Source organism: Malurus melanocephalus, unplaced genomic scaffold (genome assembly GCF_030028575.1).
Source record: "Malurus melanocephalus ecotype Western Australia unplaced genomic scaffold, MMel_1.1 scaffold_899, whole genome shotgun sequence".
NCBI classification, from domain to species: domain Eukaryota; kingdom Metazoa; phylum Chordata; class Aves; order Passeriformes; family Maluridae; genus Malurus; species Malurus melanocephalus.
Genome location: NW_026624131.1, coordinates 83644 through 101617, shown reverse-complemented (window position 1 = coordinate 101617; position 17974 = coordinate 83644). Strand labels below are relative to the sequence as shown.

Below are 17974 nucleotides of genomic sequence, written 5' to 3'. Positions count from 1 at the left end.
TAAGCTGTGTTAAATTATCACTAAAACATCTCTTTGTCTTACAACCAGGAGTTATTTGGGACTCACTGTCTAATCATGACTTTCACTTGGCCTTGATCTTTTTTTAGTTATGCATCTACACCATTTATATTCTGCACAGACATTGCCGTGCTAAAGAACCATCCAAAGGTCAGAGGGTTGGCTATTGGCCGTTGGCTACACTTTCACCACCCAAAATCTATTACTGTGCACATGGAAATCCCCAGCTTATCTGTAGGCACTTGTTTGTCAAATTCTAGGATGGTCAAATTTTAACAAGATCTTGGGAAGTTCATAGAAAGAACAGAATGTTGATTTTTGTTTGCTTATTCAGCTGTGGGAACCTGAGCAATGGAAAAGGAAAGGTTGAGAAGCATCTGCTGAAGTGTGAGTAGAACAATTGTGTTTTCACCAATACTGACACCTGGCCAGTGAAAAAACATGAGTGGCATCTTGAGGGAAGGCTAAGGGCCATGCTAAGTTTTCAGAGTATTATGCTTATATCTGAAACAGAAAACTGTAAACCACATAGTGCTGAACATTCAGAACAATTATCTCAGCAGCAATAGTTGCTTAAGCTTTCCCCAGACTGTATTTATGTCTCTTGTGACATAATGGGAAGGAACAGACTAATCAACTAGAGCATATTTAATCAGCTAAGSACTACTTAGGTCATTGCTCTGTGGGTCCTGGGTTAAACACTRCCCTCATTCTGAGCTTCTCTTGCTTGTGCAGAGGATTGCAAGCTGAACATGAAAGCAARATTTCCTTACAATTTGGTATTCTTACCTCAGTGTATGGTCTCTCTGCTATACCTGGTTTAGTTAGCTTGAGTCACAGGAAAGCATTTCTGGGGATTTTAGAGGAGTATTGCCTTTGCAGGGAACTGTTTAAAAGACTCACAGGAAAGCATTTCTGGGGATTTTAGAGGAGTATTGCCTTTGCAGGGAACTGTTTAAAAGACTTTTAGATAAGGCACTGAGGGACATGGTTTAGTGGTGGATTTGRCAGTGCTGAGGGAACAGTTGGACACAATGGTATTAGAGGTCTTTTGAAACCTAAATGATTCTGTGATTCTGCSTGCACAAKTGGCAARAATTCAGAAGTTCCTCTAAACAAGCACATTGGAAAGGATGATAGTCTCAGAAATGAATCAATTCTGTTTATTATGAGTTTGCATTGCAAGTACAATCAAGATGTGTTATGACACTGGTACAGTATCAAAATACAATCCAAGAGCCTTTATTTCATGAGAGAAAGCAAAATTGTTAAGACCTTTCTTGGTTTGTTGTCATAAGAAAAAAACGTAATTGGGCAAAAAATGGCCTGTCTTCTARATGAGTTCTGTTTTGCTTGAGGTAATGAAACCCAGGATCAGATAAGGGCTAGAGAAATAGCTCTCTTCAGTTTTCAGCTTGTTCATATGGGGASTCATCCAGTGGAGTGCACAGGAGCCTGGMAATACCTGGAAATACAAGYCAACTGCTATTGAAAATTTGGCTGWTCTTGTCAGATGGGAAGGACTTATCARTACCTGTGTGGTGGTGGAAACTTGGAGAACACCAAACTGAGGACTGAGGGAAAAAGGAATTTTAAGCTGTAGTTGGAAAAGATGGGAAATAGTGGAAGAGAGGGGAGAGGGGCAAGCTTGGCATTGAATAAATGAAGACTTCTGCAGAAATAATACCCAAATAAAATAGTGAAGAGTAGAATATGTAACATCTATCTTCAGGCTCCTGAAAACAAACTACTACCAAACCTGATTTGCGTTTCTCTCAGCTCGTAAAACACTAATCAGAAAAAAAAAATGTAGCTAAAAAGGCAGGATTCTGAGATCAAAACCRTAACTTCTGCTGGCTAGTGGCTGAGTTACTGAGATCTGTGGTCTTCTTCACTCTGTCATATCRTGACTTAGATACCCAATTTGGAATTTTCTAAGGGTGGTCTAAACCAGTACTCGACCTTCAGGCCAGAGACAGAGGCTTTTCCAATTTTTAATAACCTGGTCTAGTGTAAGGTGTCCCTGCCTATGGCCTGGTTTGGAGCCTTCCAACCCAGGCCTTTCTATGATACTGTGAATTTCTAGAATATGCCCTCTGAGGGGCAGCATTGAAGAGTAAGTTTCTATAAACAGCTACTTCTAGTCAWGCTATGGATTAGGTGTAAGGAAGGGATTAAAAAATAAGTGATTATTCTCTGTTATCTGGAATTACTGGTTTTCAAAGGTAACTCCTATATTTGAGAGTATTAATGCCAATCTGTCAAAAACCCTGTGGCAGGTGTTTAAGTGATAAAACCATCGGAATTCTTTCTTGTAGAGTACTAAAAATCAGAAAAAGGTGGGCATTTTGTTAATTTTGGGTTGCTTGTTTGTTTGGGTTTTGGTAGAAAACTGATGGCAGAGCCAATTAGCATTTCTTTATYGTGAGAAATATAAGTATCAGGTCATTTCAAGAAGCAGTATGTTATCTTGACTAATTAGTTAGATAATGTTGAATCTTTCATGTGGGTATTSCACTTAGTATTGTGTGGGTGTGATGAGCCACCCTTAAGGAGAAGGAASTACCTGAGATTCATCAATATTCATCACTTGAAAGGAATGACAGAGGTCTGAGGGTCTGCAAATAAGGGAGAAGGGAGGAAAAGAGAGAATTAAGATAGAAAAATAGGAAAGAGAGAGAAAAAGAGATCACCAGTTCTGGCTTCAGCATCAATACAGCAGAGGGTGTGCCAATGCTGGTTTCAGTGGTGAGCCAGCTGATAAGTGGTGATCCAGCTGTGCCCATCTAACCTGTAGATGTYCAGGGTCCTGGGGCACCACTTAAGGGGTTACCTTTCTAGGAACAAATTTCTCCACTCTGAAGACATGTTTCTCATTTTCTATGTAAGTTAGCTATCATGTACAGTGTGTTCTTTCAGGCCTTTCTGGAAATGGGTTGGAGGGTTTTGGTGGTCTTACTTCCACCCCATAGTCCATGTCCATTCTTGCACCTGCGCCATACTGTATRTGGTTCTTTCTTGTGGAAAAGTGCTACCCTACCTCCACCTTCCCCTCTTCTCCAGCCACGTCTTGTTCTTTCTCATGTCTGTGGATATCAACAGTCCTTGGTTATTACCCACTAATCCTTGGTTGGCTCCATAGCCGTCCAATTGTCTGTGTTTGAGACATACACATTAGCTCTCTTCTGAGAATAGAGAGCTCAATGGGTGTCACTTTGGTCTGTGATTTATCGGGTCATTAGAGAGTGGGCTTCAGCATGCATTAGCCCCTTATAATTGAGAGGGCAAATGGACTCAGTTTGAACCACTGTTTATAGGGTTAAAAGAGTGTGGGCCTTGGCTATAGCACTTTTTCATCCTGGCTGCAATACAGGACAATAACTTTCTTTGAAGGTTCAGTAACAAAAATATTACTCTACTTAGGCTGTCATTCAGGCAAAAAAATAAATTTCCAAGGCTGTTCGTTAAAAAATCAGGTGCTCACTAGACACTACTATTTCCCAGCAATATGTTTCTGGTAAGCTCAAGAGGGGTTTAGCCCAGTGCAATTCATCAAGGCCAAGGCCTGATGAGCATTAAATCACAGTGAGGCCTARGGAGRAGAAGGCACGAGCACAATCACATRACTAAAGCCAGGTTCTCTGRGCCTCTACAGTGGGTCACTTAATAYTGGAATATTCTRCAGACTGACTGGCTTCATTCTGTACATTAGATCACAAGAATATCTGCTTCTTCTTTATGAAATTCTTGTGACAAGAGGAAGAGTATGGTATTGCTAATGACACAATGGTGGTGCTTAGTCCTTCACTTGCAATCAGCCTCGGGGTGATCATTTATGAAAAGCAAAGTTCAAGGGCTATTTTACCACCCTCTGAAAAAGCAGTATTTTAACTATCCTTACCTGACTTTTTCTTTCAGCATCCTAGTAGAAATTTGACAATCTTTTCTTTTCTGGATAGGAGCTGTTCTTAGTCTTTGAAAATAGTCTTTGAAATGTACTTTGAAAAGTATTTCTTGGGGTTTATTTCCTCCTTGTGTGCCTTCAGGTTTATAAAAAAATAGGATGCCTTTCATTGGAATAAACCGTTTTGGCTGAATTTGGGTTCATGGGGGAAAGTGGTGTGAGCACCCATCACTACAAACTGTATCAGAGAGATATAAGGGTTCCACACTGACTGTGAATGGGGAAGCAGATCATAAATCTGACAGATTTTGACTGTAATCATATGATTTCTTGTTTAATGTAGTTCATTCTACAAAACAAGATAAATTCACATACACRTATTCTGTCATTGTATGATAGTTACATGCCTGATACATCTATCACACTGGTCTTGCTGGTTAKAATATTGTAACTTTTCAGGGAGACAAGAGGCATAGAATGGTTTGGGTTGGAAGGGACCTTAAATCTCATCTTGTTCCAAYGGTAGGGCAGCCACAGCCTCTCTGGGCAGCCTGTGCCAGGGACTCRTCACTCTCACTGGGAAGAATTTCTTCTTAATATCCAATCTAAACTTCCTTTCTGTCAATGGAAAAACCATTTCCCTTGTCCTGTCACTCTAGGCCCTTCTCCAAAGTCTCTCTCCAGCTCTTTTGGAGCCCCTTTAGGCACTGGAAGGGGCTCTAAGATCTCCCTGGAGCCTTCTCCTCTTCAGGCTGAGCACCCTCAGCTCTCCCAGCCTGTCTCCAGAACAGATGGGMTGCAGCCCTCAAAGCCTCTCCATGCCCTCCTCTGKACTCACTCCAGCAGCTCCATGTCCTTCTGATGCTGGAGGCCCTGGAGCTGGACACAGCATTCCAGATGGGGTTTCATGACAGCAGAGCAGGTGGGGAGAATCACCTCCCTCARCCTATTGGTCATATCTTTTTTGATGTAGCCCAGGATACAGTTGGCTCTCTGGGCTGCAAGTGCAGATAAATAYCTACAGAAGGTGTTGAGGGCTTCCTGGACTATTATGAGCTGCATTTACTAATGAATTCTTTTTTCTAATAAATATTCTAGATTTTGTTGTTTCTAAACTTCTCCTCTGTGTCTGCAGCTGGCAGTATTACCTAAGGCAGTTTCTGTGCTGAATCACTAGTGAGGTTTCAAGTACTCCCAGAGTACCAGCTGCTGTTTGGGATTTTGCCACATTCTTCTGTGTGCTGATTTCTTCCTTAGACAGCAAATCTTAATGAAAGAGTGTGTTGCCTTGAAAGTCTTGTGCATGTGCCCACGACAATATGATGGCAGCCATCATCGACAAGTGAGGCTSTAATGTCTTGCAGTGTCCTATTCAGGTGTGCTCTTAAATGAGGTAAGTTAAGCATTSCCTTAATGAGCAGCAAATCCAGTTGCTATGGAGAGATTATTCCATTTTACAAGGATGTGAGAGAACTATCTTTCTCTTCTAGGACCAAGCTGAATGTGACTTAGCTGCACAATTCRTAAGCAAAATTGATGCATTTTTGTTTAAATGCTGGTATTTCCATTGAGCCAGTGCTAGCCAATGCTGGCTTTGAACATTCAGCTGTTGACCTTCCAGTGAATTGCTGCACACTGTCTACCTGTATCSTCCTTCTGCATTCCTGCTGAGATGACCCACCATCATTCTTCCCATAATTAGTTTCTAAAGGTTATTTTCATCTCTATACTGATGTGAGTAAAGTATGTAAATTTGCATGTGTTGATTTCTGACAATAGTGAAGCTTTTCCAGTAATATTTCTAACTTCAGCTTTCATCTTGTTTTCCATTCAGAGTTACACAAGTATCTTTGGCAGCATCATATCTCAAAGKCTTCAGCTTTCTTCCTCTCAGCAGAATTAACTTGGAGTTTGCTGGAAGTGTTGGAGTTTTTTACCAGTCAGGTTTTCAAATACTTCACAATATAGTTATTTGCAGATGATCTTAAGGCAGGTGTGAAAATTGCTGGGGCAKCTCTGGTACATCCACATTACCGTGACAAGACCAGTCTTTAATTTCTCTACAAAAATCTCCTTTATTAGACCTCTGTGRTCCTACATAAGTGAATTCAGCTATTGCATTTCAGTTTGCCATTAATTATAACTTTTCTTATGCGCTCTTTTGTAAGTTGGTGCACAATGTATTTTTCATGCTGGTGTTAATGATTTCATTCAGTCTGATAGGATTCAGCCATTTATGAGAGTAGAGCTTTGGGGAAAGTACATTATTTTAGTTGTGTTAAAATACTATCTAGACAAGAAGACTGGAGGTAATACCTAAGAACACTAATGAAATGCCACACGGCTTGGTCCAGTTGTCAGGATATGGGATGTTGGATTGTGAGTGATTTTGCTCTGTGTGCAATTTCAGGCAATACTTTTTTTTTTTTTTTTTAATTGGAACATCTTCCAAATGCTAGAATATTTAAAGTGTATTTTTAAATAGTGACTGGCAATCTGTGAAACACCATTTTAGCATGAATGAGATCATATGCTACTAAAATACTACTTATACTAGGAAACTGAGATGAATTGAAAGTAGCATGGCTAAAAAAGTGAAGGCAACAGGTGTTTTATTAGATTGCAGATATTGGCTTTTTTAACATCTGTAGAATAACCAATACTTCATCCTAAAACTTTTTGCAAATTTGAATGTTCCCATTACTGAATATCAGTAARTCCAGTGTTCCTAATTTAAAGTATATTCCCTTAAAGGTGTTTTTGACTAATAAAACATGATATCATCTTCTAGCACATCACCAGTTTCACAATGTAATGCAGGATTGAAAGAATTTTGCTTGGATACCACGTATTTGATGACTACAAGCATACTAAAAAAGGAACAGGTCAGGTTGTACTCCTACTCAAAAAAAAACTCCTGGAGTTAACAGCATTGTGTAAAGTGTATGTGCAGCCTGTCAGAGAGAAGTAYTTTTTGTGTTGCAAGGAATTGTGGAGCACTTTGTTTTGGTGCAATTATTTCAATCACCTTTTTAGTAAGTAAGAAACATGGGATTTATGTCTGTCCAAGTGCCTTTGACTATTAATTTGAGCAAGTCAAGGAAGTGAAGCATCCTCGACTTCAATTTCCCCATTGTTTAAAATTGAGACCTTCCTGAGTTTACTYTTATAAGAACTTTTTTAAATATGCTGTTCGAGACCATGTTGTAGAGAATGTTATCACAATCACTCCAAGAATAGAGAGATGATAAAACAATTACAGTCAAATCATTCATCCTGGTGCTTCAAATTYGATCTTCTCTTTGCAGAATGCTATAATAGCCTCACATCTTAAAAATATGCTACCTCCCACAAAGCAGTAGTTTCAGGTGACTAATCATTGTATAAAGCACAGAACTGATATTTAAATGCAAATTGGGGGCCTTTTAGTTCATGCAGTTTTGGATCTCAGCCCACAATCCACAGTTTTCAGAGACAGCACATTTCACAGAAGAGTGTAACTGTCTAGTTCTGGGCTCCTCAGGACAAGAAAGACAAGGAGCTACTGGAGACGGTCCAGCAGAGGTCACAAAGATGATGAGGGTTCTGGAGCATCTCTCATGAGCAGAGACTGCAGGAGCTGGGCCTGTTTAGTCTGGAGAAGACTGAGAGGGGATATCAATAATCCATGCAAATATCTCCCAGGAGGGTGCCAAGAGGATGGTGCCAGATTCTTGCCAGAGGTGCCCAGTGATAGGACAAGCAGCAATGGCCATAAACTGAAACACAAGAAGTTTCACCTCAACGTGAGGAAGAACTTAATTCCAAGGAGAGGAGTAGAGCACTGGAACAGGCAGCCCAGGGAGCTCATGGAATCTCYCTCTCTGGAGACATTCCAAACCCACCTGGGCATGTTCCTKTGTCASCTGCTCCAGGTGACCCTGCCTTGGCAGAAGGKGTTGGACTGGGTTATCTCCAGAGRTCCCTTCCAACCCCRACAACTCKGARATTCCRYGAATCTGTGAATAATACAGATTCAACTAGAAACACTGAGATTTAAAAAACCTGGATAGAATGGATACAAGACCTAAAATTATGATGTACACAATTTGCAAATGCACATGCAATTTAAACTGAGTGCAACTGAACAGTCAATCTGGAAAAGTAGAGCATTGAAGCTGTCTGGAAAAAAAACACCCTGGGCTATTCAGACACGATTTCTATCCAAGACTCTTGCTGTCATGGCTACTGAAAATTTCGCCTGTCTTAAGATTATATGTGGAGAGCCTTTCTTAGACTTCACTGTAATGGCATGTCATGAAGGCACTCATACCAACTGAGTACCATCTGTCCATACAAAGCAGTATCTTATGATTTAGGGGAAACCCTGGCTCCATGAAAACTGATGAAGAATATTTTTTGTGACTCTACTGGAGCCAGGATTTTCTGTATCTTYTAACAAATATTTTCACAGTAATTGSAYGTGGGGTTGGAKATCAATACAACCTGMTGYGCTGTAGAATATTATTTGTTGTAATGATTGTGATCAGAGGCAAATTCATCTTTTGCCCCTTCCAAAGGAGACAATTAGGAAGGAAGCCTCAATCTTTTCAGAAATATATCAAGGGAAGAGAAAATGGTCAGTGTAGTCATAGTTGCAGTCCAGCTTTCCACTAGCTGTTTGGGCCAGACCTCTGAAATCCCACTGCAGTTAAAGACAGCCTCAGAAGATACTTAACTTCTGGTGTAGCTGTCTGATGCCTTCCTGGGTCATTGCTGGGGTAAAGGCAGTATGGGTAGRATATTTTTGCAGTTTAGTAATTTTGAAGTATAAAGAAGGTCTTTTGAGGCCACAAGGGCAACTRCTGGCCTCTAGAGTTTTGCCCTGGTTAGTTCAATCCTGGACTACCGCCAGAAGATGAGAGAGTGAGAAAGGATGAAACTTTGACTTCAGACCTTCATGTCTTTATTTGTCCTGCAACCTCTCTATATCTCAGCTGAGCCAAAGGAATCTRGGAATGTGTCTCTACAGATCTGAGTTAGATAAACTCTTTCCATTTGGAATTCAAAGATGAACTATACCTTCACATACATTCTAAACTACAAAAGGAGACTCTCTTTTCAGGCACAAAACAATATATTCTGCAAAATCATTCTGTACTCCCTTTTTTTCCACTTGTTCTAATGACAGTGGTAGCACTCAAACAAAGAAGTTATGCAGGCAGTGCATATGCGTGACAGGGAKAAAACTTATTTTCTGGCAACAGAAAATAAAAATTTAAACAGAAGAAATTAATCTCTTGTAATAATTCAAGATTTATCTATTAAATTGCTTGCCAGTGGTTTGGAAAAAAAAGCTGCCTGAAATCACAYTAGGAAATCCTCCGACTTCAGTCAAATCTCTGATTGAGTCAGCTTCATTTATCAGTGCCATCACCAGCTGATCTATAAATACATCTGCTTTTACAGCCTAAGCGTTCTGAGATTTGCCTGTTATCTCCTCAGAAGASGAGGGCTAGTGGCTGTTCTTAAACAACCCTGGCTTAGCCAAAGCCAGCACGAACCTAAGCCTAAGAGGCCAAGCCCATCGGCTGTTGATAACTTTGATAGTCACTACTATCATTTGAGAGTCGCTTGTAGCCAGTCCAAGTTGGCAGTGTTAGTCCAAGCTGATTGGAGCTGCAGACATTTTTGCTGACTGGAGTCATGCTATCTTTGCCAGTTTGCTGGAATAGACACAGACACTGATTGGGTCATGCTGAAAACATTCCTGTCCTATGAAGCAAGTCTGTTTGTATTTCAGGTTTGCCAGGACTAATGAATTAAAAATCTTGGGCTCACCACACTTTGCTGCTTAATGCCTGTGACCGAAGGATTTTTTCCTCCCTGAAGCGTGACAGCATCATAACCCCTCATCCCTGGCAAGGAGAGGAAGGAAAAGCAGAATTGTGGAGAAAAGTGGAAAAGGGTTATCTTTTGGGACAGCAAAGCCTATGGGAAGTGCAGGTAGCAGCATGTTGCCCTGACAGCTGTCTCAGCTCCTCAGACCTTGTCAGTTTGTTGCTATGCAGCAGGTGCAGCCTTTTCTTTTATTGAAGCTTTACTCCATAAAGGCAACGACAAGCCAAGGCAGTGGCTGGCCCTGGATTATACAAGTGCAGACACTCCGCTAAGTGAGGTAAGGCAACAGGTGTGAAAAAATCCATAGAGCTGTAACAGCATTTAATCTGAGTTCTGCTGCAGGTTTTTTACAGCAGCCAGCTCTATAGRCAATTGTTGGGAAGAAGAGAGCTGCTCATTAAATATAATTTAATTCCAGGTTCCCCACTCATCTCTGTCTACAGAGATACTGTTCTTCATTCATGGAGAAAGCATGTGGGGAATTGGGGGCAATTGGTCTGCGTATTTCCTAATATCACCTTGTTTACACACAGGCTACTTCCATATCTCTCTGTTCTCTGTGATTGCTTTTTGTGATGAAGAGCTTGAGGATTTGACACAAAAAGGAGTGAAGGGATAAATGCACTATGTAAAGAGTGATTGCCATGTAGAAAAATGAGATTTTTTTTCTCTGAATTAGAATAAAATGAAAACTTTCTTTTGTGTTGTGATAGAATTAACCATTTCTTACTGAAAGAGTGTTGATTTTTGCCCTCACAGAACAGATGATTAAAAGAGTTAATTTAAAAACATCACACACCACGGAGTATGTGACTGGGATAAAATAACACTCTTGTAGCAATACTGTTAGGTCAACTGCAAAACATCTAGCAGAATATATCATTTTAATTTCTTAGGCTATATTGTGAAATGTGAAGTATACTCCTCTGTGGAAGGCCACTTGAGATAGTCGATGTCTGGGAAAGTGTACCAACAGCACAGAACAAACAATGAACAGCCTTGTTTCAAGGATTTGCTTATCACTTAAAATCTCTTCATTCTGAGGGTTTTTTTTTTCTTTTCATTGTATTGGGAAGTATGGAAGGGAAATATGTCAAAGAATTTAGCATTAGTAATTCTATTGTTTTTTAAAAACACTGAGATGTCTCAGATGTTTCATATGAAGTGAGGGTGGAGAAGAGATTAACAATGCTCAGTAGGTAGAAGTTATTTACTCTAATGCAATGCACTTCAAAATAAAATATTTCAGTTGAGTCCAAGGGTCTTTTCCTGAATCCAAAACCATACATGGCTGCAATTTATTTGACTTTTCTTTGCCTCTGCTCTATAGATAGTAGTTCAAATTTTGTGGGTATTGAATGCTAGTAAGGAGGAATTAAGAACTATCCCTGATATTCTTTGTATGCTAGCAGTGAGAGACACTTTCAGCTTCAAATAAAATTTATTCAAAGTAAGGATTTTAGATTATTTATTGTTATTATACGAAAAGATTATGTACTCCAAATAAGAAGTAACTATATCACTGTGCTAGCTAAATATCAAGACAGACAAAGCAAATAAACAAGAAATGCTGAAATTAGTGGACCCAATGCACATTTGATCCTCTTCCATTGATTGCATGGCAATGATGCCAGAGAAATATTCCATTCACTTGTCCACCAYCAAGGAAGATTATACTCCTGAAATAGTGTTCTGCTCTATTGACTTTTTGAGACTGCCTAATAATTCCATATGAATTAGAATGACTTGGTAGAATTTCCCTGCAATACAATAGCTATTTTACTAACAACTGCAAGACTATTGGCTTAGGAAACTGGCTTTTGTTTTCTCTAGATAAATGCTCAGTTATCTCCTGACAGTGAATTAGTAAATTCATCATACTTTTCTGTTGAATTTGGTTTCTAATTAACTAAGAAGTTTTTATGGTAATTTAAAAGCTACTCTCATAATTGTCCACATAGTTGGTATGAATACAATGCATGCTGGATAGCAGTCCAGAGTCCTAAAATAATTTCTTTATGGGCAGATCTTTTGCATGCATGAAGTCCCACTGACTTCWTGTTCTCCAYGGATGGTGCTAATCAGAAGATTAACATCTTTGAAGTTTAGCAACTTTGTGCTAGATAATCAAGAASGTTGTTTGTATTCAGCTATTCAATAGAGTATAACCAAATCTTTTCATTCAAAAGGTTAAATATAGATAGTAGAGCCCAGAGTACTACTTTTCAGGGTACAGAGGTGTTTAATTACACTACTAGAGATCAAAAGTAGCTAATTCTTTTGTTGCTCAACAATTCTTTAGTACCATATTGGAAATGAACTATCAGTTTTCTTAATGGACAGGGTTTCACCACAGTAAAATCACTTTTTGGAATTGATGATCTCAGAAGAAAGACAGAGGACTGAGTAAGGTCCCGACCCAGGAGCCAAACCCATGCAGACAGACCCCTACTCCTGCACAGGCTTCMACTGAAGAATCACCACCAAGGTTTGGAAACTCCATGAATTTTTGGTCATGAGGTGTGACTTGCAGGCACAGTTGAACTGGGGGAGTATGGGTGGAAGGTAGGAGGATGAGAACCTCCTCATTGACACCATGTGGAGTGGTGTGCACGGTTCCAATCACAGGGCAGGCTTGGGGTCATGTTACTCTCAACTCCCCTCCCCTTCTTCCTTCTTCACCTTCAGAACCAGGCAGCATTGCCACGAGTCAAGGCTTGCTGGAGGGGCAATGGCGGGGAGCAAGCAGGTGAGGAGAGGGGCAGCTTCCTTTGCCATAGTTCTTTCTAATCTATAAATAGCAAAAATAAAAGCAGTCTCTGCACTGAATTTCACTTAAATTCTTTTTAAACGGAAAAGTGAAATGGCGCTCCCTTGACTTAGATTCTAAGCATTGCTTAGCTAGAATGGGAAAGGCAGCTGTGAGTGCATGAAAAGCATTAAAACTCACTTGTTGAATGATGCCACATGCTCTGTAATAAATATATTTTTTGTATTATTGCAGCTGGAACAAACAAGTAAAAACATTGATTCAAGTGCCCACATGATCACCACTGCCAGGGTACCTGCTGATAAGCCAGTACGAATTGCCTTCAGCCTGAATGATTCCCCAGGTACAGTTTAATTTATGGTGTAAACCACAATGAAATATCTGCTTTTAAATTTTACATTAACTTGTCAGTGTTTACAATATCAAACCTAGTCCAGTGTAATGGATGGGTATTTTTTCCTAAGTGGTAGCATGTGATCAGTTTTGCTGTCTGATAACTTTTAATGTTTCCATTAACAATTTCATTAGACTAAACCCACTAGATTGAGTTTCAGTCTTAGCTTTCTTTCAATGGTTTGTGGAATGTAATTAGGACTGTAATTAACTATCAAATTTACCTGCAGTGCAGTATGTCTGATTTTGTGGAATTGTAAAACAAGAGAAGTAAAAGGACAAATTTGGATGAGCCTAGAGCAGGAAGAAACTTTCTAGCAGGAAGGTTGTAAAGTGCCACACATGCCCAGCTYGGTGAAAGGTTTCAGGAAACAGGTGCTCCACATGGCATGTTCTCTGAGAGAGCATCAGAAATTTCATTGATGTTTATCCTGTCAGCTAGTGCTGAGGGAGCATTAATTTCCCAAAACCTACCCTGTACACACATGGACCCTTTGGAGAAGATAAATATTATTAGTTCGCACCTTCAATATTAAGGACCGGAGAGCTGTTGCCAAACAGTGGCAACAGAAAAGCAGAGAGGAAGCTGAAAAGCGTCCCAAAAAAAGYTGGCTCTTGCTTTTGCTAAAGGTGAGTGCCTGGAGTCAGGGCTGAGATGTATTTATGGTATGAGGTAAAAGGATAACGAAAACCTACTGCTGTTTGTTGTTTTATGGGACTCTATGCATTGTAGGATGATGTGTGAGGTCACTGCTTGAGGACTGTATGAACAGAATATCAGACTGAATGCAATTTTCGATTTTAAAAAATCTTTAGAATATGGATTATCTTTCCTAGCTAAGTGCTGTGTACTATTAATTTTCAGCTAAAATATTGAAATACAATCTCATCCCCTAAGCAAGGAAATTAAAAACCAAACATCTTCATGTTATTGAACCTAACTTRCAATTCATAAAGATGAATGACAAAGGAAGATTAGTACAAGGAATATAAAGAAAAGCATATTATAATCTATGTGTCCTTTTTCATAAATTAAAATAACATGGCAATTACATTTTTATTGCAGAAAGCAGTAAGGAATCATTCTCATCTTTTAAGATACAGTCATATGGAAAATTTCTTGCAGGAATTATGKCACAAGTAGGTCTTGAAGAAAAAGAAAGGGGAGTGGTCTTACAATTTTTGGAAAAGGAGTGCTAAAGTGAGATACTGAAAACAAGTCAGGGAAAGCTGAGACCATGGGAAAATCAAAGAGAGCGGAGTGGTTTGTGACAAGAGAGGGCAGTAGGAAATGACAAGGTTGTGAATAGCTTGGAAGAAAGGGACATGAAAGGCAGGAAGCCTAACTTCCTTAACATTGCGTCATATTTTATTTTTTACTTTTTTATCCTGCTAATAATTCCAGCTTCTCTCTCAATGTTTACAAAAATAAACTCAATTAGAGAAAGGTAATCTTTTTCTTCTACATATTGCTAATTGTGCCAAATGTTCCAAATTAAAATTGTTTAAAATTTTACAATTAAAATTGTTAAAATTTTGAATCCTTTATTGTATATATACAAATGYTCTTGCAGTGTGCAACCCAGAACCTTTATGAGTACTGATAAAAAAGCATARCAACCAATAGAGTGAGTGCCATGTTCTCCTCTGCATCACATACCTTTGGGGGCTATCAGAAGGTCTAAACCAACATTATTGTTTTACTATGTCAAAAGAATTTCATGCATTTTTATGTTTGATCTATTTCAAGAAAGCAAAGAAAACAAGCTTTTAATAAGTGTGAACATTTCCAGCAAACCATAGTTGAATCAAGAGAGTACAAACAAGTATTTAACACTTTTTTTTTAAGATGAGCTACAAAAGCGTTCAACAGATAGATTTTTCAGTATTCAATAGCAGGTGCTTTTTTTTTCTTTACTCTTTTCTATTTTTCATCTTTTTTTTCTCCTTGACAAGAATATTTATTTTCAGTTTAAACAGGAGTTACCTGATATAAGCGTGGTAGTAAAGCATCAGATGAGGCTTATGCACTGCTTGGATACAATAAGTTCTTTGMAAGGGCTAAGTGGCAAGGAAATCTCTCTAACTTAAGCTTTTCCTTAAATTCTACCTCACTTGAAAGGCACCATGACACATTTTGCCAAGAAAGGCTGCATTCTCCTTCCGGGGGCTGTGTTCCGGGAGGAACTGACAGCATAACTGGATATAAAAAGAGGAAATGGAATGTTTCTTCTGGGTGGCAATTATCTCACTGGCTAGGATTGTAACCAAGCAGTGGGTGTGAGGAGCAGTAAAAGGAGAAGCTACTCTCAACTCATGAGAAGAAATTACTTTGTGTTAACTGACCTACAAGACCAGARCTGTCTTATCTCAAGTGTACAAGAAATAACTTGTATTACATTATTTATCAGTCAACACCTGATGACTGACGTTCTGGCTAGCTTTGTGAGGTATTTTTAATGTGAAAGTAGGGTAACCAGTTCCATAAAAGTCTCAGARCCAGTCCAATTGTGGGTTCTATGTAAGAAGACAGTTTTATTGTGTATMTCTTATTCCTGTATATATAGATATCTATGTTTGGCTCTTTCACTCAAGTTCACTAAYACACGTTTCCCAGGGTATGTCTGTGCACTGTATTGCAACAGTTTGACTTAAGTCAAATTCATTTTAAAGTAATGAATTGGAAAYGTATTATTTCAACCTGCCTTACATCACTTGGAAACAAATGCATCTTCAACTGAATATGGTATTCCAAGATTCAAATGAGTAKTCCAAAGTTGAAGATCTGTTGTGGTTTGTCAGCATCAATTTCATTTAACCAGTGAAATTCAATGTGTGATCATTTTTGTCAATCTAACTCATAAATATATGAACCTCATATTAGACAGCAGGGTTTGTTTTGTGTAATAGCTCAAAGGGAAGGTTTATAGGTTCGTATCTCATCACCTTGCCTCCTAGAATAAAAGCTTGAATCTAGCTGAAAATTTCTGCTCATGGCATAAAAGACTGGGTCTGAAATTGTTAGTGAATTTTTTTGTCTGAAATTAGTCTACCTCTGATAGTACTTTCCAGAAAATCACTGACAAAAAGCAAAACATACATCTTCTAATGAACCTGACAGATARTGGAACAGGGTCATATTTTTGTAAGCATAGCAAAATTATTTATTTTACTCCTCTTTATGCTGATTGTCCTAGTGACTACAAGGAATTTTTTGGTTTTCTAGTTGATCGTGCAAGACTATTTTGCAGTGGTTGCTTCTTCAAAAGCAACCTTCAGGTTCCTACCCACCCTCATATTGATTATAATGGCAATAGAGGATTTCCAGCACATTGATTGAAAACCAGTGAGGATTGCTAAGATATAKAGCTAAAATTTACAGAGCTGATTTCCTAAAATTACACCCAGTGTATAGGACTTGTTCCTTGGGGAATTAGATGGGAACTCAGGTGAGATACTCTCAAAGGGATATTCATCTGAGGATGCTTAGGTTTGAGTGAAGGGGTACAAGGTACAAGGATTTTGCTCTTTCCTCTTCCATTATGGACTGTTTCTATTTCTGGAAGGTCCACAACTCTTATTATTGAGCAAGCCTTCACATCCTATTCCTGGGTGAGGCAGTGACCGTTCCCCACTATTTTATGAGTGAGGTAACTGCGAGGTTGTGTAAGGTCATGTCAGGCAGGGCTGTGAATAGAAGCCCTGAGCTCCACAGAGCAGTGCCAAGTCGCAGTCACTTAGCCACACAGCCTTCCAGGATGAATTTGATGAGTCTATGCTTGTCTGTCAGTATGGAGGCCCAGAGCTGCTGGATCTCACAGCCCTCCAAGGCTGGACCCTGACACACGGTTTGACACTGCTGTTGATGCAAGTTGCAGGGCTTGCAATTCAGTTTGAGCACTTTTCCTGTGCAAGGGCTGATCCACTTTCAGGACAGCAACCTACTTGTGTTACCAATTTAATTCTATAATTTAGGAGGAAGAGATCTGAATACATTGGCCCACACATGTAGGAGAAAAAAAATAGTACCTGATTGTATAATTAAATACTGGATCATAACTCAGTTACTCAAGGAAGCAGAGCTGTGATTGGCATTTCCTAAATTTCGAGTGCTTGATTTAGCAACCTTAATATGCTTTCAACACATTTAAATTTTTACATTCTATTTCTGTCTGTCTTTTTGAAGATCATAGGGAAACTAATTTGCAAGRTTATACTGCAAGTTAATCAGATGTTGTTCTTAAAGTATTTATTGCCTTTAGCTCATAGTTCAGTTAAATGGAACAGCCGTATAAGAAAAGATTTGGGTATTCACTTCATCGTGCCAGACTTTGTGTCAGTCAGACAGCAACAAGTGAAGGATTTCTCTCATTTGACTACTTGATGGAGTTCTGGGATATTGGAATTTCCAGGAGGCCAGAACATGATTRAATAAGTGAAACTTTCCAGAAAACAAGGTTCATTCTCAAATGTGCAACATTAGCATATATCAGCTGCCTCAGGGGAAGTAGTGAGCCTTTTGTACAAAGACAATCAGTGTTCGTAGAGTTCAGATGCTGTCTGTTAAAATGGCAATTTTCAGCAGCAAGCCAAGSAAGCTTGTGAACCTGATGAAACAAACATGAAAATCACACTATTTTATGTACATGGACAGAGACTTCCATTAAAAATATTTGGGGTTTAGCCAGAGTACAGGTCTTCAGGGTGTTTTTAAATATAAAACTTCAAAATTAGATTTGGGATCTATGGGAAAACAGGAAATGCTACTCATTTAGAAATCATGTTACAGATACATTAACTCAGTTGGCTGTAATGAAGTCCCTGATCTGATACTTTCATATGACAAGATAGTGCTGTTGAGTTTGCTGGGATGGCCATAATATATACATGTATGTTTTTCCTCCTTTCTTGTTTCCTTTTGACCAGAATCTTGACTCATTTGCAGGTGCAGTGAGTTGCTGTCTCTGATTCATAAAAATAAATTATTTTAAACAAAATAGGTTTTCAAC

The 17974-nt window shown here is 39.0% G+C and overlaps 1 protein-coding gene across 2 annotated transcripts in view; it reads left to right on the top strand.

The window, feature by feature from the left end:
- The first annotated feature begins 358 nt into the window (after positions 1–358).
- The window catches only part of MAP3K7CL (MAP3K7 C-terminal like), a 40651-nt gene continuing 23035 nt past the window's right edge, over positions 359–17974 (top strand). Inside the window, exons 1-3 of one of the 2 annotated variants that reach the window (XM_057385998.1) lie at positions 359–405; positions 12146–12290; positions 12807–12915. In XM_057385998.1, the coding sequence (XP_057241981.1) occupies positions 12846–12915 (70 nt within the window). In that variant the 5' untranslated portion in view covers positions 359–405; positions 12146–12290; positions 12807–12845. Of the gene's footprint in view, positions 406–9719; positions 10080–12145; positions 12291–12806; positions 12916–17974 lie in introns of those variants that run through there. The other variant, XM_057385999.1, reaches the window with a different exon arrangement.